The 22,228-nt window shown below is 29.3% G+C and overlaps 4 protein-coding genes across 7 annotated transcripts in view; all 4 read left to right on the top strand.

Annotated features, from left to right (window-relative positions):
* LOC122635582 (ataxin-2 homolog) overlaps nucleotides 1–7,268 on the top strand; it is an 18,990-nt gene extending 11,722 nt beyond the window's left edge. For 2 of the 4 annotated variants that reach the window (XM_043825960.1, XM_043825961.1), the window contains 3 exons: nucleotides 2,860–3,063; nucleotides 3,148–3,253; nucleotides 4,676–7,268. In XM_043825960.1, the coding sequence (XP_043681895.1) occupies nucleotides 2,860–3,063; nucleotides 3,148–3,253; nucleotides 4,676–6,291 (1,926 nt within the window). In that variant the 3' untranslated portion in view covers nucleotides 6,292–7,268. Of the gene's footprint in view, nucleotides 1–890; nucleotides 2,025–2,859; nucleotides 3,064–3,147; nucleotides 3,254–3,710; nucleotides 3,787–4,675 lie in introns of all 4 variants that reach the window. The other 2 variants (XR_006328709.1, XM_043825959.1) reach the window with 2 other exon arrangements.
* Nucleotides 7,269–7,606: 338 nt separating this feature from the next.
* Nucleotides 7,607–13,048, top strand: LOC122635583 (transcription elongation factor SPT5-like). The gene is made up of 11 exons (XM_043825962.1): nucleotides 7,607–7,911; nucleotides 8,079–8,167; nucleotides 8,624–8,879; nucleotides 8,970–9,202; nucleotides 9,290–9,788; nucleotides 9,974–10,325; nucleotides 10,413–10,999; nucleotides 11,087–11,445; nucleotides 11,534–11,935; nucleotides 12,063–12,238; nucleotides 12,320–13,048. Exons 1-11 carry the CDS (start codon nucleotides 7,742–7,744, stop codon nucleotides 12,554–12,556), a joined length of 3,360 nt encoding a protein of 1,119 aa, XP_043681897.1. The 5' UTR covers nucleotides 7,607–7,741; the 3' UTR covers nucleotides 12,557–13,048.
* A 172-nt stretch (nucleotides 13,049–13,220) lies between these two features.
* On the top strand, nucleotides 13,221–20,697 carry LOC122635585. Its single transcript, XM_043825968.1, has 10 exons — nucleotides 13,221–13,725; nucleotides 13,852–14,332; nucleotides 15,247–15,328; nucleotides 15,424–15,595; nucleotides 15,678–15,759; nucleotides 16,033–16,134; nucleotides 16,245–16,401; nucleotides 16,875–17,093; nucleotides 17,214–17,283; nucleotides 20,550–20,697. Exons 1-10 carry the CDS (start codon nucleotides 13,651–13,653, stop codon nucleotides 20,616–20,618), a joined length of 1,509 nt encoding a protein of 502 aa, XP_043681903.1. The 5' UTR covers nucleotides 13,221–13,650; the 3' UTR covers nucleotides 20,619–20,697.
* Nucleotides 20,698–22,195: 1,498 nt separating this feature from the next.
* LOC122635651 (tyrosine-protein kinase transmembrane receptor Ror) overlaps nucleotides 22,196–22,228 on the top strand; it is a 286,700-nt gene continuing 286,667 nt past the window's right edge. Inside the window, exon 1 of the mRNA XM_043826103.1 lies at nucleotides 22,196–22,228. This exon is cut by the window's right edge and continues 349 nt beyond it. The gene's annotated coding sequence lies outside the window, so the exon portion shown is untranslated.

The following is a 22,228-nucleotide window of genomic DNA, read 5'->3' as shown; positions in this document are numbered from 1 at the left end:
TTTTTTTGTTAATCTTTAACGTACAAAGTTCACGCTACATTTTCTGTGTACATTCTGTTGTAATATATTATTCACTAATCATATTAACAGCTGTATTAATCAAAATGTTTACTTTTAAAAGGCATTGAAAAACGCACGAGAACAACGTCGTCGTGCTAATCGCAGGCCGACTTGTGACAATGTTTTTCATACAGCTTTTAATATGCCTTGTAAATCTTTCTTTTCTTCTTCTTTTTTTTCTTCATTCTTTTTCTTTCTTTCTTTCTTTCTTTCTTTCTTTCTTTCTTTCTTTTTCGTTTTTTTTTTTTTTATTATTTCTTTTTTTGTTTCTTTTTTCTTTTATCACAAACATTTGGACAGTGTCTATTTTTTTTTCTTTTTCTTTGATCATTTTATTTTATTTTATTTTTTTTTTTATTTTTTTTTATTTGTTTATTTTTTTCTCTATCCCTTTAATCCATTCGTCTGACGTTCATATGATGATATCAGCACTGACGATAAATAGATTTATTTATATTATGTACAAACGAATGGATTAAGCATGATTATGGTAATCTAGTGTGGCATTATAATTCGGTTCAAATAATTATGATAGTATGTGTATAATTGCAACGATTTATTAACAAACATATAGAATAAGAAATCGTCTTTTAATAACGACGAAAAATAAATTAACAATACTTTTAATAGTCTTTGTATATAATAAAGATAGTTTAAAAGATTTTAAAGATAGGCTAAAATTTTAGAAACAATTCGTCCGAAACGAATTATCTTATCTTCTGGGAAATAAAGTTTGTACGGAAGTTATAAGAAAAATGGACACTGCCACACTAGTTCATCACTAACCAATTGAGTGTGCATTTTTCTGTTTTGGCATGATGCTTGCATAGGCCACCAGCACATTGGCACCATTTTGGCACGATATTACTCCTTTACCTGTCGTATCCTTTCTTCCAAACGATCCCGTTTACAATGAGACGAACTATGAATCGTACAGTGACGTTTGCCTAAAAACACCAGACTTCTCGGAATTTAAAGATCCTTGGGAAAATTATTCTTTGAAAGATGAAATGTTCATGGATAAGAATAAAGGGAGCATAGAAAATGTTCACTATTTTTACGATAACAATGAAATGTCCGAATCTATGGATCATAATTACCGCCAGCCATCTTATCAAGATCCAAATCAATTTCATTCTGTTAATTACAATGAATTTTCGGCCCATCCACATAACGTAGAGTTTCATAAAAAAGAGGAGAACGTACCGTTCATCGAGCATAAGAAACAAGAAGAGTTTGCGTATTCGTATTCGAAAGATAATTATGTAGATAATCATTCTGCAAAGTCGCAAGAGTATCACTGGCAAAGTGATCAACATCAGTATCATTATCAAGACACGTCTCATGTGCACACGAATGTGCATCGGCATGTTCACGATCATCGTCACGAGAAAGAGCATCATTTCGAGCATCGATATGAAACTAATGAGAACGATCAAAAATTAACATCTGATAACAATCGTCACGTCGATTTTCATATTGTAAGAGAAACATCAGATAGTTCTAATAATAATAATCATGATCATCGTCAACACGCATATCATATTAATCAACACCAAGAATCTAATACCTCACATCACCACCACCACCACCACCACCACCACCACCACCACCATCAACAACAACAACAACAGCAACAACAGCAGCAGCAACAACAACAACAATATCATTATCAGGAGCAAAAAGATCATAATCAGGAAGAACAAAAAGAAAGACATTATCAAAGTAATATACAGCAAACGACAGACTTTATTCAACCTAGTCATGACAGTACACATAATAGTGAACATAAGACTTCTGAGACAATATATATCGAACAGAATAATTATCCTAGTAATATCATAGATAAACAGACCGACGAACAGAAATTGACATCCCATCCCTCCTCCGAACCCTGTACAGATCTCCACAATGTAGCAACGCAATCTGACCTGAATTTAACAGGACATCTAGACAGTTCAAATGTAAGTAACTCTGCTCCCATACTTGTTCTCCTAAATTAAACTAGAACCAATACAAAAAAAGAAAATAAAAAAAATATTTGTAACCTTATCCGAATATATCCTAAAAACTTCTTTACTTTACAACAAAATAAAATTAGTTAAGATATGGTTGGGCAGATATCTTTGAAATATATTAAAATCATTGGAAAAAAGAAAAGAAAAAAAAAATAAAAAATAAAAAAAAACAGTAATTTGATGATAGAATAATTTGAGATAAATTTTGGGGGTTTAGATAGCGTTGGGCATTATTTAGAAATTAAGCAAAACGATAAGTGAAATGAAAATATACAGTATAATTTGTCAATGTGTCGAGTCTATTGCATAGTTCATCATTGTGCGAATTTCAATCATTGACGAACTACTTCATAGATATGCTGAATCATGGACAAACTATAACGAATAATATATAATTTAACAAATGTAAACATACTGTACATTTTATTAAAAAGCATAAGTAATGCTTTATTTTTAATTATTATGCTACTAACTGACGATACCATAAAATGCATTCCATACTTGTAATAAAGCTTATAAACGTTTGTAAACTCTTTTACACATCATTATATTGTGCACTTGATGCTATAATGCATAAGCAATAATCTTTTACACATGTATATATAGTATTTAAACAAGGTGTGTAAATTATTTTGTATATATAATATTTTTGAATATATGCTGCTTATATTATGTTGCATCTGATAATTTATAATATATGTTTATATCTGCTTTATTTAGAGTAAATTGCTTTAGGGCACATTGAAATTACTTAATAAATTATTTTCAATTCATTTCATAGGCTGGTCTTGCTGGTGCATTAGCTCAAATGACATTGGGTGAACCAAGAAGTGCAGAACAAATCGCTTTAGAGGAACACATGAGGAAACAAAGTTGGGAACAAGGTCAAATTGATTATATGGGTCGTGACAGTTTTGATAATATATGGAAAAAAATTTGTGAAACGCTTTCTCTTGCTCCAAGCCAACCTAAGACAACTACTGAAGTAAACACCAATTGCTTTAGGAAACTCTCCATAACAAGTATTTGTTACTCGGGTATTCTATTTCTTATATAATATTATTTTTAGGATGAGATCGAAAATGAAAAAACAGAAGAACTGGATGCAACTAAAAAAGCGAGTACTGATTTAATGCCTAAATCTTTAGGCAGTGATGATATTAATAGCCTAGCAGGTATGTTTAATATTCAAAATAATATTATTTAAAATGTTAGATATATGAGTTAAATATAAAAAATGTATAGATATATTAAAATTTTTCGATATGGAAATATAATGATCGAAAATTTATGCAACGGGATTTCTAAAATATTCGTACAAAAAGATAAAGTTGCATGAAAGAAGGCATAAAGATAATTGCAAGGAAATTTTGATATGCTCGTAATTTATATCATTAACAGTGTCTCAAATATGCTTTGCCTTTCTGTTTGTTTCTTTTTTCTATTTAATACAGCATGTGCTATAAAAAAAATTTACAAAAATAATAAGAAATATTACAGAAGATATAAATATTATATAGAAGAAATGAGATAATGAATATTGATTTGTAAGCTTACATTTGTTTGGTCAAAGAAGTACAATACGAAGAATGGATTGTAATACAATTAATCAAGTTTGAGTGTTTAAAACAGGAACAGAGGACAGCAACTAACAGACCATGGCACCATAGCATTGCTGCGTCTTGTTTTGTCGTTATGCTTTACTGGGGTAAATATTCCAAGTGCTCACACTAATCGTGACAACAATATTGGCCTTATATAATATATATTCATTTTTCATAGTTAATTTTTTTTTTACATTTAATTTTTTATCATAAATCATAAATTTTCATATTCTTATTTTTTTCTTTTTTTTTCGATAGTACTGACAATATAATGGAGATACAGGAACGTAATTTCTTTTCATTTAGAAAAAAAAAAGACCACTTAAAAAGTCATCATTAACGCTATGGGAGTATAAAAACAGCAAATAGCAATTTTTATATTTCTTTAAATAACAGCACGTCATAAAATGCTTATTTAATTTAAATGGCTTTTCTTTAAACGGGAGAAAGCAAACTAGTCAGTAAACAGTGCTTAATATAACACGCTCAATATATACTACATTTTATTAAAAAGAAAAAAGGAAACACTTTATAACTTTTTTTTATTATATAAAGAATCAACATTTTGTTTCAATGCTTTATATGCTTTAATATAACATAGATTATTATTGTTTAATTATCTATTTTCAATAATCATTCATAATTTCATTCTCATGAATCAATATCATAAGCTTTCAATAATTAATACAAAATATTACTAAATTTGTATTACTTTATCAATAGACTACTATTGCACATATACATACACACATCAAAGTTACAGAAAAGTAGTTAATAAAACGTATAATATAAAAAGAATTAAGTGAAAGAATTACAATATTCTTCATTTATATTTTCTAATTTAATTAGAAGAAAAATTGTTTATGTGATACAACAAAACTACTAAATTTTGAAGCGAAAAGATTGTAATATATAGAAATAAATATCTACTTTTCTGTAAACCAGAGATTAAAATTCATGTGAATTTATGTGAATTATTTATGTTCTCTTTAGCTGAAACAACTAGTGATCTGAGCGTAAAACAATCTTTGATCTGTAAATTTCCTAAGGATGATATTTCGCAACAAGAATCTATTGATACATCTCAAATAATTACAAAAGATGAATCCGTTAATATTGATATACAACAAAGTTCCGCTGTACATGAAGAAGTTGATTCGAAAAAAGTATTGGTTGACACAGATTCTAAAGAACAATTATCACAATCAGAAAAAGAAAATGTTTCTGAAGCAGATGCAGAATTACCTCTAATACAAACCACTAAAGAAATCTGCGCAGAAACAACTACAGACTTAATCTCCTCATCTTCTGATCAAACGAAGATTGTAAAAGAAACTGTATTAATAGATCCAATAGAAGATACGACTGTTACAGAAGAATTTGATAGAAAAGCAGTTCAAGAGGAAAAAGTTGATATTCAAACGTCTGTGGACAAAGTAGAAGAATTGAGTGTTGAACAAGATACAAAATGTTCTTCCGCATGTGCTTCTGAAATTATACTTACTAATCCTGTACCCATACAAGTTGCAGAATCTGTTTTACAAACAGAGCCAAAAGAATCTGTTTCGCAAGATCTAAAACTAATAACAGAAGAAGTTATTTCCTCTACAATTGCACCACTTCAAGAGTCTGTTGTAGCTTTTTCCGAAACACCAGTTGAATTAACTGATAGAACACAATTATGCGATCCGACTTTACTAGTATCCTCCAACGAAGCTGCTAATATAATAGATCCAAATACAACTTCGAGCATAAGTCAAAATGGAGATACTGTTGTTAATGGGTCTACGATTAAATTGGACGAAAGTGAGTCATTATTAGCACGATCTGTAATTAAGCAGGTAGTAGAAGAAATTCAAAGTCCACAGAAAGAAGAAAGCCAATCACAAAAGACTGAAACGTTAAGTGAACAGTCGAATGTAACAGAGAGTTCACAAATTAAACAAGAAGAAGAAGAAAAAGAAAGAACTGAAACTGTTGAAACAAAAAAAGAAACAGAAGATCTAAGTGCTGTAACAGAATCAAAAGTAGAACAATCAGAAGATACGCAAATAGTTGAGGGAGCTGCAACAGTAGTGGAAACATTGGAATCTTCTTTGGAGTCTACGCCAATAGAATGTCCAATTAGGCCTACTAGAACTAAAGAAATATCTATTCCTTCTACACCGACTGTAACAGAACCTACTCCTCCAACTAGTCCTGTAGATGCCAGTACGCAGGATGTAGAAAGTCAAGGAAAGACTGTTAAAAAATCTACAAAAAAGGTTACTAAAAAATCAACCTCAGAAAGCGATTCAGCAGATCGAGCTGATACTGAGGCTGCTGAAAAGAAGACTGCAAAAAAAGTGGTTAAGAAGGTTGTGAAGAAGCCAAAAGAAAGTCAGGAAGAAGGCGGAGAAAGCTCTAGCTCTACTGATAAACCTAAAAAGACTGCAAAAAGCACAAAGAAAATTACAAAACCTTTACAAAGTTTAGAAACTGATGCATCTATTCCTGAAACACCACCGCCTGGTAGTTCTGATGCACCAATTCCCCCAAAGAGAAAAGTTAAAGCTTCTACATCCAATAAACCTGCATCTACTGCTTCTAAATCTGATACAGGATCATGATCGGTATAACAAATTGACAATAATGTTTTGAAATATTTGCAGAATTATATGCTAAATATGGCATTCTATAAACTAAAAGGGGTGATAATCGCTAGTCTATTATGATTTTTGATATTTTTAAAAAATTATAATCTCTAACAAAAATCGAAACACCTGATGCTGTATACCTTAAAATTACTACCTATCAATACATTTATTTGTTATGCTTTGCGTCTATTTATACATTGTATTACTCATCTCTCTCTTTTTTTTTTTTTTGTTTTTCCAAGGAATATTATTTACTACAGAATGAAAAATACAGCATTTGCTTTTTGTAGTTCACCTCTATCTATTTTGTTAAGGTCTAATAATTTGTAATTATTATTTGATTACAAACTTTTTATTATTATTATTATTTTTATTATTATTATTATTATTAATATTATTATTATTATTATTATTATTATTATTATTATTATTATTATTATTATTTTCTAAATGAATATTTTATATTCACAATCAGTTTTGATATCCAAAAGATATATTTTGCTAGTTGCGATTCATTGTAATGTTCATAACATAAACATGTAAGCCAAATTAAATAATGATCAATCGCAAGAATGTTAAACAACGAATAATGTTTGTTGTATTTTTTTAACTAGTCGAACAGCTTACAGATGATATTTTCTTATTAACACTGTACATGATATTCTCAATTATGAATAGTTATGCACAGAAAACATTGTATCACAATGTTCTTGTTAATATTTATATATATGTGTATATATATATATATATATATATATATATATATATATATATTCATAATCTAATAACGTCATTATATATTCATTGCATTGCATCATCTTATATTCATGTTACCAAATGAATCAAGAATGAATTGTATTTAACTAATTAAAATATTTTTATTGAAATTTGAAGTAATGTATATTTATATGTTATTGCTCTAACTCAATAAAGAATCCATCAAAAATCAATTATTATAAATGATTATTTAAAATATTTATCATAATACTAGTGATAATTAAAACAACGTATGAATTTCTACTTATATGGCGTATCTATGAAACAATTCATCAATGCACGAGGGATTCGATTATTGACAAACTTTTCTATAGATACGTAAATTATTAAATTACTTTATTTAACGTATAATTATGAAAATATTAATAATAAAACAGAATCCTTGAATTACTTATTTCATAGAATATCTTTTCGTTTTGATTCATTTTCGAATATTTAACTGCGACGATTTTGATTGGTTGTAATGTTGGTACTCCTGGTGATAGATTTTATTATGTTGTCAGTATTTATTTCTAGTAAAAGCAATAAACGTAACCTTCGGTGTATGTGTTTTGCTTGAATTCCATCGATATTACTTTGTATACGTGGAATTAATATTTATTTCTTCTCTATGAGAATAATTATTTCGTTTAAATAAAAAAGAAAAATGTCCGAATCAGAAGGAAGTAATTTTTCCGATAACGAAAGTGATCGTGGCGGTGGAGGTAGTGAAAGCGATCAAGAAGAAAATCGTAGCGTTTCGCGAAGTAGAAGCCCTTCCAGATCTCCTTCGAGAAGTCCATCTAGATCTCGATCACGTTCTAGATCAGGATCAGGGTAAGTCGTTTGTATTTTTTCTTTTTAATTGTTTCTTTCTCCTTCTTTCTTTCTTTCTTCTTTTTTTTTTTATTTTCCCTCTTTTATTTTTACTTTTCAATTTTTTAATTTTTAAGTTCCATATTGTTTCAATTATTTCTTTGTATTCATCCCCTTTGAATATTTAGATCAGATGATGGAGATGCGAAAGCTGACGAAGCTGAAGAAGTTAGATCTGGCGACGAAGAAGTGGTGGAACCTGAAGAAGAACCAGAAGGTAAAATATTTGGAGTATCTGCATTATCGAATAATGTTTAGATTGTTCTGTCGTTAGCGGGCCAATCGAAAATATTTTTGTTTGGTGTTATAGATCTCATTTTTATCTGTTGTTACGTGGTTTGAAGAGATATTTAAAAATGATTATGATAGATCTTTTGTCCATTCTTTTCTTTATTTCTTTCTTTTTTTCTTTCTTTTTTTAAATTTTTAAAATTATCTTCAGTTTTTTTTTTTTTTTTTTTTTTTTTTTTTAATATTATTATAAGTAAATATATAATTTCTTTACATCTAACTTTTAACAGATATTGAGATGAATTTGACGAGTGTTATAACATTTAAAAAATATCATGATCGATTGTACGGTCTTATAAATAAGAAATATGTTATATTATTGTTATATATGCTAGGTATATTGTTTAACAAATGAAGTAAACATGTTTTTTTAAAACTATAGGCGAAGATCTGGATGGCAGTAGCGAATATGACGAAGAGGAAGAGGAAGAAGACGATGATAGACCTAGAAAGAAAAAGAAAAAAGATAGATTCGGTGGATTTATCATTGATGAAGCTGAAGTAGATGACGAAGTTGAAGACGATGAAGAATGGGAAGAAGGAGCTCAAGAAATTGGTATTGTAGGGAACGAAGTTGATGAATTAGGACCTACCGCAAGAGAAATTGAAGGAAGACGTAGAGGCACTAATCTTTGGGAGTAAGTTTCAATATTTACTATATTAGAAAGTGATGATTACATATATTTTATAATTAATACTTATTCATTGCTACAATTAATTTGCATTAGTTCACAAAAAGAAGATGAAATAGAAGAATATTTGAGGAAAAAGTATGCGGATGAGTCTGCAGCTGCTCGTCACTTTGGCGATGGAGGTGAAGAGATGAGCGATGAAATAACGCAACAAACTTTACTACCCGGAGTTAAAGATCCAAATCTTTGGATGATAAAATGTCGTATTGGAGAAGAAAGAGCAACCGTACTTTTATTGATGCGGAAGTTTATTACGTATCAATTCTCTGGTATTTATATATTCCTTTCATTTGTTTTAAATTCTAATATAATTAATTATAATTTCTTAATAAATTTCATTTATATTTTTCTTGTAGGAGAACCACTCCAAATTAAATCGGTTGTTGTACCTGAAGGTGTGAAAGGATATATTTATATAGAAGCGTACAAACAACCGCACATAAAGGCTGCTATCGAAAATGTAGGAAATTTAAGAATGGGTATATGGAAACAACAGATGGTACCGATTAAAGAAATGACTGATGTATTAAGAGTCGTCAAAGAACAAACAGGATTAAAAGCTAAACAATGGGTCAGATTAAAAAGAGGCATTTATAAAGACGATATAGCACAGGTGGATTATGTTGACTTAGCGCAGAATCAAGTGCATTTAAAACTACTGCCAAGAATAGATTATACACGGCCACGTGGTGCTTTAAGAACGGCACAAAGCGAATCCGAAGCTTTGAAAAGAAGAAAAAAGAGAAGACCGCCTGCAAAACCATTTGATCCTGAAGCAATTCGAGCTATCGGAGGAGAAGTTACCAGTGATGGAGATTTCTTAATTTTCGAAGGCAATAGATATAGTAGAAAAGGGTAATTAAATATTTTAATTAATTAATTAATTAATTAATAATCCTCTTATTAAGGAATAATAATAATTAATTTTTGAAAAAAATAACTATATTTTCTTGAATTAATTAATAATCCTCTTATTAAGGAATAATAATGATATAATTAATTAATATTATACATAATCTTTTCAAAATTGTATTTTTCAGATTCCTGTACAAGAATTTCACAACGAGTGCTATTATAGCAGAAGGTGTTAAGCCATCTCTTTCCGAATTGGAAAGATTTGAAGAAGCACCAGAAGGTGTCGAGATAGATTTAAGTGGAACTCCGGCAACAGGAGTACCAGCTGGGAAAGAGGATCAAGCGGTGACACATTCCTTCAGTAACGGGGATAATGTCGAAGTGTGCGAGGGTGAATTGATAAATTTGCAAGGAAAGATCGTTTCGATAGATGGAAATATGATAATGGTTATGCCAAAACATGAAGAGTTGAAGGAAGCATTAGAATTTCAAGCAACAGAATTGAGAAAGTACTTTACAATGGGCGATCATGTTAAAGTACGTATACGTTGTTGCTATCATATAAACGAATAAATATAAAAATTATAATTTACAATTAATCTATTACGTGTTGTAAAATTAAAGGTAGTAGCTGGACGATACGAAGGTGACACAGGTTTAATAGTTAGAGTGGAACAAAACAGAGTAGTTTTGTTTTCTGATTTATCGATGCACGAATTGGAAGTTTTACCAAGGGATTTACAATTATGTTCGGATATGGCAACCGGTGTCGATAGTTTAGGGCAATTTCAATGGGGTGATTTAGTTCAACTCGATGCCCAAACGGTCGGTGTTATAGTTCGTTTAGAACGTGAAAATTTTCATGTTCTTTCTATGCACGGTAAAGTGATAGAAGCCAGACCGCAGGGTTTAACGAAACGTCGAGAGAATAGAAACGCGGTGGCATTGGATTCTCAACAAAATCCAATACAAAAGAAAGATATTGTTAAAGTGGTGGACGGGCCACATGCGGGTAGAGGAGGTGAAATAAAACATCTCTATAGAAGTTTTGCATTTCTACATTCGCGAATGTTCGTTGACAATGGAGGTATATTCGTATGTAAAACGAGACATTTACAACTTTCCGGTGGAAACAAATCGGCTATTACGTCTATGTCACCAATCTCTGGTTTTATGTCACCAAGAATTGCCTCTCCGATGCATCCCAGTGGGTTGGTATCATATATTTGCTTTCTAGTATTTATTTATTTTCAATCTATAATCAATATACGAGTAATTCTGTTTTCTTCCTTTTGTAGAGGTGGAATGGGACGAGGAGGTGGTGGAGGTGGTAGAGGTAGAGGTCGCGGTGGAGGTACAAGAAGAGACAGAGAGTTGATAGGAACGACTATAAAAATAACTGGTGGACCATATAAAGGAAACGTAGGCATAGTTAAAGATGCTACGGAAACTACAGCACGCGTGGAACTACACTCAACTTGTCAAACGATATCCGTCGACAGATCACACATAGCAAACGTTGGTGTACCTACAAAGGATGGTGGTTTCAGTAGTTACAGTCGTACACCAGCGTATACGGCCGGTGGACAAACACCAATGTACGCGAGAGATGGATCCAAAACTCCTATGCATGGATCTCAAACGCCTATGTACGAAAGTAAGTATCATTTAGCAATAATTGATTATTTTTTTCATCCCTCTTCAGACGTCTATGATATTTAGAAATGATTATATTTCTATTACAGATGGTTCACGCACGCCTCATTATGGTTCTATGACGCCATCTCACGATGGTTCAAGGACACCAGGTCAATCAGGTGCTTGGGATCCTACAATCACCAATACACCAGCGAGAACAAACGACTTCGATGGTTATGGCATGGAAGAAGCTGGTTCACCGGGATACGTATCTGGTTATCCTTCTACTGGTGGTCCGTTTACACCTCAAACACCTGGTACTATGTATGGATCGGAACAAAGTTTCAGTACTTATCAACCTAGTCCAAGTCCAGCGGGTAGTGCGACTGCTAGTCCAAGTCCTACGGGTTACGTTGCTACACCGTCACCAAGTGGAACTGGATATACAACGAGTCCTCATGGAGCATTCGCTACTCCATCACCGATGGGTTACAGTCCTATGACACCAGGTGAGACGATAGATACTACTTTATTTAATAAGTTATAAATTTCTCATGAAACAGTAAGATGTTGTTGTTGTTTGTGATGGTGTTGTAGGTTCTTTTTCTGTTTTTAAATTATGTTTATATCTTTTAGGAGTAGCAGGAAGTCCTTATAATCCACAAACTCCTGGAGCAGGTTTAGATAGCGGAGTTGGGTCTGGTATGATTGGTAACACTGAATGGCACACTACAGATATTGAAGTACGTATTCGTGGTTCTCATCCTGATCCAGCACTCGCAGGACAGCAAGGTGTTATACGAGGAATTTCTGTATGTATTAAACAACTTTTCATTTTAATTATCATAAATAAATATATTTATTTTAATAAAATTTTTCTTTGTTAACATAAGGCTGGAATGTGTGCCGTGTTTCTACCCGTCGAAGACAGAGTTGTAAATTTAGTTTGCGATCAATTGGAACCTGTAGTACCTTCGAGAGGGGATCGAGTAAAAGTGATAGTTGGCGAGGAACGAGAAGCTGTTGGAACTTTACTCTCTATCGACAATCAAGAAGGTGTCGTCAAATTGAATACCGACGAAGTCAAGATGTTGCATTTACGATTTTTATGTAAAATGAAGTCGTCCTAATCGACTAAATTTACATTTTCATAAGTTAAAAATCTGTAACACTTACTTCGAAATATTTTTCATTATTATGAATGTTTAACGAATTAAACTCTAATCTTTGCTAAGATATACTGTGATATGGAATAATTGACAAATGTATAAACATAAGTATTATATATATATACACATTATATATATGCATGTGTGTATATATATATATATATATAAATATAGAGGTTTCATGTTCTTAAATAGATATAGGTTCGTCAGTTTTTTCTTTTTTTTTTTTTTCTTTTTTTTTTTTCATATATATATAAATGTCTTCGATTTCAATCAAAAATACGAAGTTCGTCGCGTTGAGAAAAATGGACGACGAGATCATGACGGAAGGGCTAAAGGAATCGAAAAGGCCATTGAACGATTTTTGAAAGAAGAAATTTAATTGAAAAGTTATTTGAAAAAAAAAAAAAGGAAAAAAAAAAGTAAAATCATACGGGTAGACACTTGAGATTTGTCCATACGGAGCATGAAACCACATTCTCCATGGTTTCTTCTGATACTTGTAATGAGTATAACCTCTAACAAACAAAGGTATTTGCATAATTTACATATGCAATTTAAAAAAAGAAAAGGAAAAAAAAAAGGTACAAAATGTATCACCTAATGTCTTCAAAAACATATTTACGAATCGTATTTGTATTATTATTATTATTATTATTATTATTATTATTATTATTATTATTATTATTATTATTATTATTACTACTACTACTACTACTACTACCACTACTACCACTACTACAATTATTATTATTATTACTATTACTATTATTATTAAGTATCGCTTAAAATTTATCGAAATAAATAATAATGTAAAAATCATATTGTCCGAATAAAAGCCGAGAAATAATAATAATAAACAAAAAATAAAATAAAAGAAAAGAAAAATTATCAAGGTAGACATTGTACGAGGATCCTTTAATCTTCTCGTTACTTCTGTAGTACTATTATTCCATTTATAAATATACCTGTATTATTAATATAGAACAAAAGGCAACAAAGTTTTGAGGAACAACGAGAACATTGGTACGGTATTGTTTGAGAAAGGCGATTACATGAAACGTTGTTGGACCAGCGAGGAATTTACAATTTTGAATAGTCGACGTATGTTTCAAGATATTTTACCGAAGGTAAAGAGAAAGAGAAAAAGAAAAATATCTAGAACAAATTCACGACGAGACGTTAATCAAATTAACTGGGTTGATGACTTAACGTCATAGTTATTGTTAACTATCTATAACATTTTTTTTTATTAGGTGAAGGTCATCGATTATCAGAACGACCAATACATAGCATTGTTAATGGATTACTTTCATATTTGTCTCGATTCCGTACGAATACTTTCGATAGGAAAAACTAAACACTTGATGTTAAAAGCTTTGGCCGATGCAATGGGTGGTTATTTGCGAGCTTACATATTACCATTTACAAAACAATCGTATTACGCAGGGAACATCAAGTATCATAACGCAAAAAAATTATTCGAGCTTTACGAAGAGTTGAAAGATTTTCTTCATACGAATGGGAATGGTTGGTCAAAGTCAAGCGGTGAAATTACACCGTTTAAAACGATGCCAATTGTAACGACACCGTCGGAATCGTTCGTAGCTTGTAATGGATTAATTACATATCCTATTCGTGACGATAAAAATAATCGTCATCTTCAACAAAGATTTGCTCGTAGAAAGAAAAAACGATATATCTATCGATTAAGATCGAGGAGATATTTGCCTGCAGGTATTTTATTTTATATATATATATATATTTTTTTTTTTGAATGATTTTATTAGATTATTGTATATTTTTTATATTATATTTTTTATTATAATTTCTCTTTATCTATACTAAAAAATTAATTGATTTCAAATTATAAAGTATAGTACTGATACATTAGTATATAATATACTGATTGCAATTTATAAAATTTGAAGAAGAAAAAGAAAATATTGTAAACTTTCTATAATCAATATTTTCTCTTTTGTCTCTATTAAAAAAGTATTTCATATGAAATGATAATATTACTGGTGCACTAGTATAATTATGCTACACTAAGTATAATTATTATTTGAAAAAAATGTAGTATTATAAATTCTTTATAGTCAACATTTTATGTCTATTAAAAAATTATTTCATATATAATTATTGTATTATTGATACACTAGTGTAATTATACTGTACTAAGTATAATTGATATTTGAAGAAAAGAAAAGATATAAAAAAAAAAAAAAAAAACAACTTTCTATGATTCAAATTTCTCTTTCGTATTTATTAAAAAATTATTTCCTATCGAATTACGATATTACTGATAAACTAATATAATATATTAACTACAAGTTATATTTGAAAAAGAAGATCTTAAAAACTTCGGATATGAAGAGAAAATAAAAGAAAAAATAATAACAATAATAAAAACAATAATACAAATAAAATAATAAAATCAATAATAATAATAATAATAATAATAATACAAATAATAATAAAATAAAATTTAAAAACAAAACCAAAAAAAAGATATATATATATATATATATATATATATATATGTATTTGTGTGATGCGTAAACTTAAAAGTTACATAACGTTACAGAGAGATAGTAATATATTTAATAATATATCATTTTTTTTTTCTTTTTTTTTTCTTTTATTTTAAGGATACAACGATGATTCTAATATGGACGAAGAATCAACGATCGTTCCAATTCCTTTTTTGGACGATGAAACTGAACCGAACAGGTTTGTTTTTAACTTAATCCTCAAATACGTATTGTCGAATGTATCAAGTTTATTCATCTCGTGTTAATAATTGAATAATATTCTTCTATACATAGTATCGCCGTACCATTCAAATCGAACAGCCTTCAGTCTTTACATTCCGAACGATCGGCGTTCGTTCTCGTTAAATATTACATTGCCAGCGTGAAGTGTATCGTATCGAGGTCGAAAACAAAAGACGCCCTGGATAATTTCAATAGAAACTTCTTCTCTTGGCTGCAGCAATCAGTACGTTGTGAGTTTTTCTAACATTTTATTTCATTAAAATCGAGAACACGACGATAATTAAATATTATTTTACGTGATATAGGTAAGACGACATTTGAACGATGAAAAATGGTATCCAGCATTCGGTGGAGTTTTGAGAGTAATTTTTTCATTGGAAGAAACAGGTACAATAAATAAATAAATATATATATATATAATATATTTTATATAATAAATTTATATATATATTATAATATGATATATATCTATATAATATATATTTATATATATAAAATACATATATAATAATATATAATAACGTATAAAAATATATATAACATATATAATAATAAATGTGTGTGTATGTGTATTTAAATCTTTTTAATATATATATATATAGATAGATAGATAGATAGATCGTCGTATATATATAGAACGAATATTATTTATTTTTTCAGAAGGAACTATGAAAATCAAAAGTGGTTCTTATCAAGTTATGCCGAAAATGGAGATCGAACACAACAGTGTGCCAATTGATGACATACCACCTCTTTATAAGGGTAACTCAATAAAATTATATAAAATTTTTACGTATATATATATATATATATATATATACATACATAAATTTATATGTATATAATCTAAAGATATAATTCTATATATATAGATAATGAACTTATAACGTTTGGAACTACCGAGTTGATTATAATCGCTGTAGTAAGCGCATTATTGGTCTGGTTGTTGGTCGGTTTGAGTCTAGTTTGCTACAGATATCTCAGCAGACATTCGGAGGAATGTTCACCATGTGAATCTCCAAACACACCGTAAGTTAATACGTTACGTTAAGGAACGTCCGTATTTTTTTATTAAACAAAATTTTATTAACAAAAAAAATTGAAATTATTTTCATTTCTATTTAATCGATCAATATTTTCTTATTATTAATTAATCGTAAATATTTACAACAAACACAAATAACTCGTCGTAAATATAATATGTATGCGTATATGAATATTTTGATTAGTATTTATAATAAAATATCAGTACGCTCGTAGTGATCGATATAAATAATTAAGTTTCGAAATTGAGTTTCGGTCGCGTCTAGGTTTATTATAAATATCGATCATCCATTTTATACAATATCAACGAATCATTAAATTTTAATTAAAATGTTAATAGTTTTTGTATTAATCACTTTAATATTGACAATTTATTTCGATATTTCGTTTATAAACATTGATTAAAAATGTTGAAAAATGATGAACCAATGAATAGTGCAAACCGATTGTTTTTATAGGGTCGCAGTGCTATACGAAAATACTGATTATTCTAAATGTGAGAGGGGTTTCTCGAAAACAATTGTCCCGATGGGACCAATAGAAAAACTAAAGGAGTGGTATAAAAACAAGTTCGGACAATGTCCTGGTGGTTGTCAGGATCGATACGACGAGGAACGTTGTTTAGCCGCTATTAGTTACACCAGCAAAGACACAGTATCTGGAAGCAGAATTTGCCAGTGAGATTAGAAACAAAAAAAGAATTAAAAAAGAAAAAAAAAAAAAGAAAAGGAACAATACAAATTATCGATAAATAAATTAAGATATATCATTTAAATATACGCTTTAATTTGTTTTAGGAGGAAAAAGTACGTGAAATCTACCTCGGCATCACCTTCGAGTTCTCCGGTAGAACGAACGATATTCAGGGTAAGTATCATAAATTTTTAATAAATATATATATATAATTTTTTTTGTATATATATTTATATATAAATAAATAAATATATATATATTTTTTTTTGATTGATTATATATTAAGGTACAGTTGAATATTTCGTTTATAAAAAAAAAAAAAAAAGAAAAAGTTTTATTGATTTCATTCGTCCAAATATTTTAAGATTACGAAATATAAAACAAACTAATTTTATTTTATTATATTATAATTGTTCTTAATTTTTTGCATGATACGTAACTCTGTGTTTTTAATTAATTAAATATTTTGATCAATTATTTATGAAAAGTTAAGTAAACAAGTATATGTCAAAAGTTAATAATTAACGAGATATATAGCATATACAATACTTACATACGTATTTTCAAATGTATATCTTGATGTAAATTTCAAGAGGCCATGAAAAAATAAAAAGTGTTATACGAAACAATCTAACAGCAAGTTTAGTTATTACCTTGCTAAGATTGTTAATTAAAAAGAAAAAATCTTTAAGATTAATTTCTAATAACAAAACTAGTAATAGTTAATTTTAATTCGATAAATATTCATTATTTTCTTTAATGCATAATCGACATATTGTAATCATTTTTCTTTTCACATTTTCTAATATTTTCGACGTTTTTCGATTAACAAAGTTTATAATGTGCCATTCTTATTATTAATTATTAATCATTAACTTTATATCTATACTTGTTTAATGATTTTTTCAAAGTTAAATTAATTAAATTAATTATACAAATGTTTCATAAGAAAAATTTTTAATCATATAAATCAAACGACTTAAAGTCGATCGTTTCATTTTGTATTACTTAAAATATTTGTGAAATCATAAAAGAAACTTTAATAATAATATATTATTTAACATTAATATATCAACTTTAATAAATATATATATATATATATATATATATTATTTTTTTAATGCTTCTAACAAAAAAGATATTCAACTTGGTCCTTAATTTATAATTAAATTTTACACAGGGTGTAACAAAATTATGCTGCGAAACTTCAGGAATCAATTTCTCATATATACAAAAACAAAAAAAATAATTTATCAAATTAGATTATTTTTATATAAGATTTTTAAATAGATTCTTATGATTATAATGTACGCCATTTTATGTTTATTCGTATACTGAAATTATGATACATTATGCTGACATTTCCTTACATGAAATGTTAAAAAAAATCTTGTTCAGATCACAGACCATTTATAGAGTTTTAAACAGGCTAAAAAATACGCCTACTTGCGATTAAATTATGGTAATTCATTCGCGGTTGTTAAAAATATTCAATAAAACAAAAAATTCAATAATTATGGTCTAATAGTTCAACGTGACCAATCAGAAAACGTAAATGAAACAATCACGTACTGAGCATAAATATTTAAGACTTCAATTATTGCCTATCGAACGATAGTTGATTGTTGAATATAGAAACGAGTTTTCATAGATCATAGATCATTTTCATAGATCAAACTGTACACGATTTGTGTACGAACTTTCCATCAGAAAGATATTATAACAATTGAAAGATATGCTCTTGATTTGATCATATATATATCAAATAACAGTTATCCTAGAAAAACATACAATTTTTTTTTTTATTTTTTTTCGAAATAATTTATGAAATTTATTATAATAAACGGCACAAATTTATGGTTGCATCAAATAGTTTTTTATTCTCAACATTTGTATACAATGGTATATATTAATTAAAAAAAAACATACGAATTATCTATGTCAGTATTTTGCCCATAGTCATACAATTTAATTTTATTCAACTTAAAATAATAAGTCAAAGTTTTTTCTTCTTTCGCGCCATTTATTTAATTTAAAATTTACATTTAAATTATTTCATTCCGCAAACATATGGAATCTTTTAATATAAACGGAAACGTTAAATTTATTTATTTTTTTTCTTTCTTTTCTTCTCTATACGAGTTATTCATTTTTGCAATACGTAATAACGTTCGTATATATATATATATATATATATATATATATATACACATAAAACAAAAAATTGATATATATTGTCAATTAATATAAAAATTGAGATTAATTATGACGATATCAACGATAACTTTTCAATCGACCTGTGTCATATAATTTTTACTTATTTCTTTTTATTCTTTTTCTTTCTCTCTTGTTTTTATTTCCTTCTTTTTTTTTTTTTAATCGATATTTTTAGGAAATACACATATATATCTTCCGACTTTGTGCCAAACGTAAATCAGTGCAACGCGAAAACATATATATGTACGTATGTACGTTCCCAATTCCGAATACTACACATTTGTGTTCAAGAATACCGTGTCAGAAACGTATGAGCCATTTTCACTATTCGAATCGTACGCATACGTAACATTGTGAACAAGTTACAAAATAAAGAACTTGGTCGACGAACAATTCGAAAAAACCAAATAATTTAAATTAGTCAATATCGTAACAACCATCGAAACAGAATAGTTATTAAGATCATTGTGATGATTAAAAAGAAAAAAAAAAAAATATTGGGTGCATCCCTTATTACAAAAACATCGTAAATATATATATATTCAAAAAATTTCTTAGACATATTAAAAAGAGTGAATCGCCCTTTGCCGAATGGTTTTTCAAACTTATATTAATATTAATAAATTTGCAAAAATGCAAATATTTAATCGCATATTAAATATGTTATTATTTATATTATTAATATATATTAATGTTTACAAATTTTGATATAAAAGAAAAAAAGAAGTTTTCCAGAATCAATTAGATATCAATCTAGATATCAATTAATTAAAATTGCATTAAAACCTCGGGTCCCACGAAGGTTATATTCGTCAGTGTTCGATTTCTAAGAAAATTATCTTTCGATGTGAACGTTCATTTGTTTCAACGTATTTCATTGGTCGAAATGTAACGACTAAATTCATACGCACTTGGATATTACCTTGAATCTAACGGTCAATATTAAACGTACGATATAACCCAATTGTGAGATCGTACTTGAACAAAATTATTACTTGGAAATTAAACGTTTTCGAAAAAAATAATTATCTATAGAATCAATTTTGTTTTATTCTTTATTTATGTGTACGATCTTTATTTATGTATCTTCATTTCTGAACTTTTATCGCATAATTTTGTCACACCCTGTATCATTATAAATGTAAGGATTTGATCGAGAAAAAGATACGAGAGATAGTTATTGCATTTTTCTTTTTCTTTTATTTCTCTTTTTCTTTTCTCAGCAAAGCGTTTGCTACAGTTCCGATGCATCTAGCACGATGTCCGAGGTACCAGGAAAACGAAGAAGATAATTAATTACGATAATTAATGAAACACATCGTATTTTTAGCAGTATAATTTTGATCAATATAGATGTACTTCGTATAGACCGAATACAAACGTAGATCTTTTTTATAGAAAAAAAAAAAAAAAAAAAAAAAAAGAGAGAGAGAGAGACCGAGAAAAAAATGACGATCGTCGCGATTAGTACCGCCAATTTCGAACGTCAGTGGGTGCTCGTTATCGCGTTTTTTGAAAAGAGAGAAAAAAAAGAAAGAAAAAGAAATTGAACAACGAGAAAAACGAAATAAACGAAAACAAACGAATAAAGGGAAAAACAAATACGGCAAAGATCAACGTGTATTACACGATTCAACTGCAACTTGTTGCGAGCATTAAAGAAGAGAGGAAGGGATCGAAAGTAACGAACACCGGCGTTGCTATTGGTCGAGACGGAGAAGGATAGAAGAGTGAGAAGGATATAGAGAGCGCGAGAGAGAGAGAGAGGGTGAGAAGCTGCGCGAACTGGATGCGCCATCTTGAATTAATCGAGCAGTAGAACCAGCGGAGGGGATGTCAGTCTCGTGCAGCACATCGTTGGTGGTGCATCGTACGGTTTTACTTTTATTACGAGAAAGAAACTGGATAAGAGTCTCGTGCGTTCGATTCGGTAATAGACAATTTTTTCCTTTCGATCGTTATCCAAACAAAAAGAAAGAGATGGAGAAAAAATAGAAAAAAAAAAAAGAAGGACAGATATCGTTTCGATATATTTGTGAGATGCTTCGTCGTCTTCGTCAAAAATTAACCATCGAAGTTAATCGACGTCGAAAATTGAACCGATATTTCGAATCGAATCGAATCGTGCTCGTCCAAGTTTCTTCCAATAATAATTGAACGATATTCTTGTGAATTTGTTTTCGAGTGAAACGAAATTTATATTATAACGTGTTTCGTTATAATTTTCGAATTATACGAGAGGACCTTTCTTATACGTAATATCGTTCGTATTCGTGAATACGAAGATTTCGACGTTTCTTTTTTGTTTTTTTCTCTCTCTCTCTCTCTTTCTCTCTCTCTCTTTCTCTCTCTCTCTTATAGGAGTTGGAAACATTTGAAATTTTGGCGGGTAATAGAACGATTTCGAACGTTGAAAGAAGCACGATGGATGACCGGCCTGTCAACGTTCGTCGAAATATTTCGATTCGTTTCAACGAAGAATAATTTCGACAAGTACGTATATATAATTCTTGAAACAATAAAAATTTCTAACGATAAGTAAATAATCGTCAAGTGCGGGAGGAGAGACGTATCGAACTTTTTTCATTCGAATAAGCGCGGAAGCCCGCGCGAAACATTTGAAAGTGTACGGTTTGGCGCGTTTTCTAAAGAGAACGTAGGAAGGACATTGATCGCGTATCAACGGCGGTTGGCGTACGTCTTTTGTTTTATCAAATTACGCATTTACGATATTTTTCGAAGAAAAAAGAAAAAAACTGAAAAACGACAACGACAATGTTTCGACGAATGTTTTCATAAATTAACAACAACGTCGTTACGTAATCGTCTTAACTCACTCGTGTCATATTCTTTTATTTATTTATTTATTTTACTTTTTTTTTTTTTTTTTTTTTTGAACTTT

The sequence above is a fragment of the Vespula pensylvanica genome, chromosome 18, assembly GCF_014466175.1.
Source record: "Vespula pensylvanica isolate Volc-1 chromosome 18, ASM1446617v1, whole genome shotgun sequence".
Taxonomy (NCBI): domain Eukaryota; kingdom Metazoa; phylum Arthropoda; class Insecta; order Hymenoptera; family Vespidae; genus Vespula; species Vespula pensylvanica.
Note: the sequence above shows the minus strand (reverse complement) of the source record. Positions and strands in the feature narration are given on the sequence as shown.

Excerpts from the sequence above, each read along its gene's own strand:
- LOC122635583 (XM_043825962.1), top strand. The coding sequence starts at position 7,742 with ATGTCCGAATCAGAAGGAAGTAATTTTTCCGATAACGAAAGTGATCGT. Across the intron at positions 9,789-9,973 it reads AATAGATATAGTAGAAAAGG|ATTCCTGTACAAGAATTTCA; the intron begins GTAATTAAATAT and ends TGTATTTTTCAG. Across the intron at positions 11,936-12,062 it reads TTACAGTCCTATGACACCAG|GAGTAGCAGGAAGTCCTTAT; the intron begins GTGAGACGATAG and ends TATATCTTTTAG.
- LOC122635585 (XM_043825968.1), top strand. The coding sequence starts at position 13,651 with ATGAAACGTTGTTGGACCAGCGAGGAATTTACAATTTTGAATAGTCGA. Across the intron at positions 15,596-15,677 it reads TCTCTTGGCTGCAGCAATCA|GTAAGACGACATTTGAACGA; the intron begins GTACGTTGTGAG and ends TACGTGATATAG. Across the intron at positions 17,284-20,549 it reads TAGAACGAACGATATTCAGG|CAAAGCGTTTGCTACAGTTC; the intron begins GTAAGTATCATA and ends TTCTTTTCTCAG.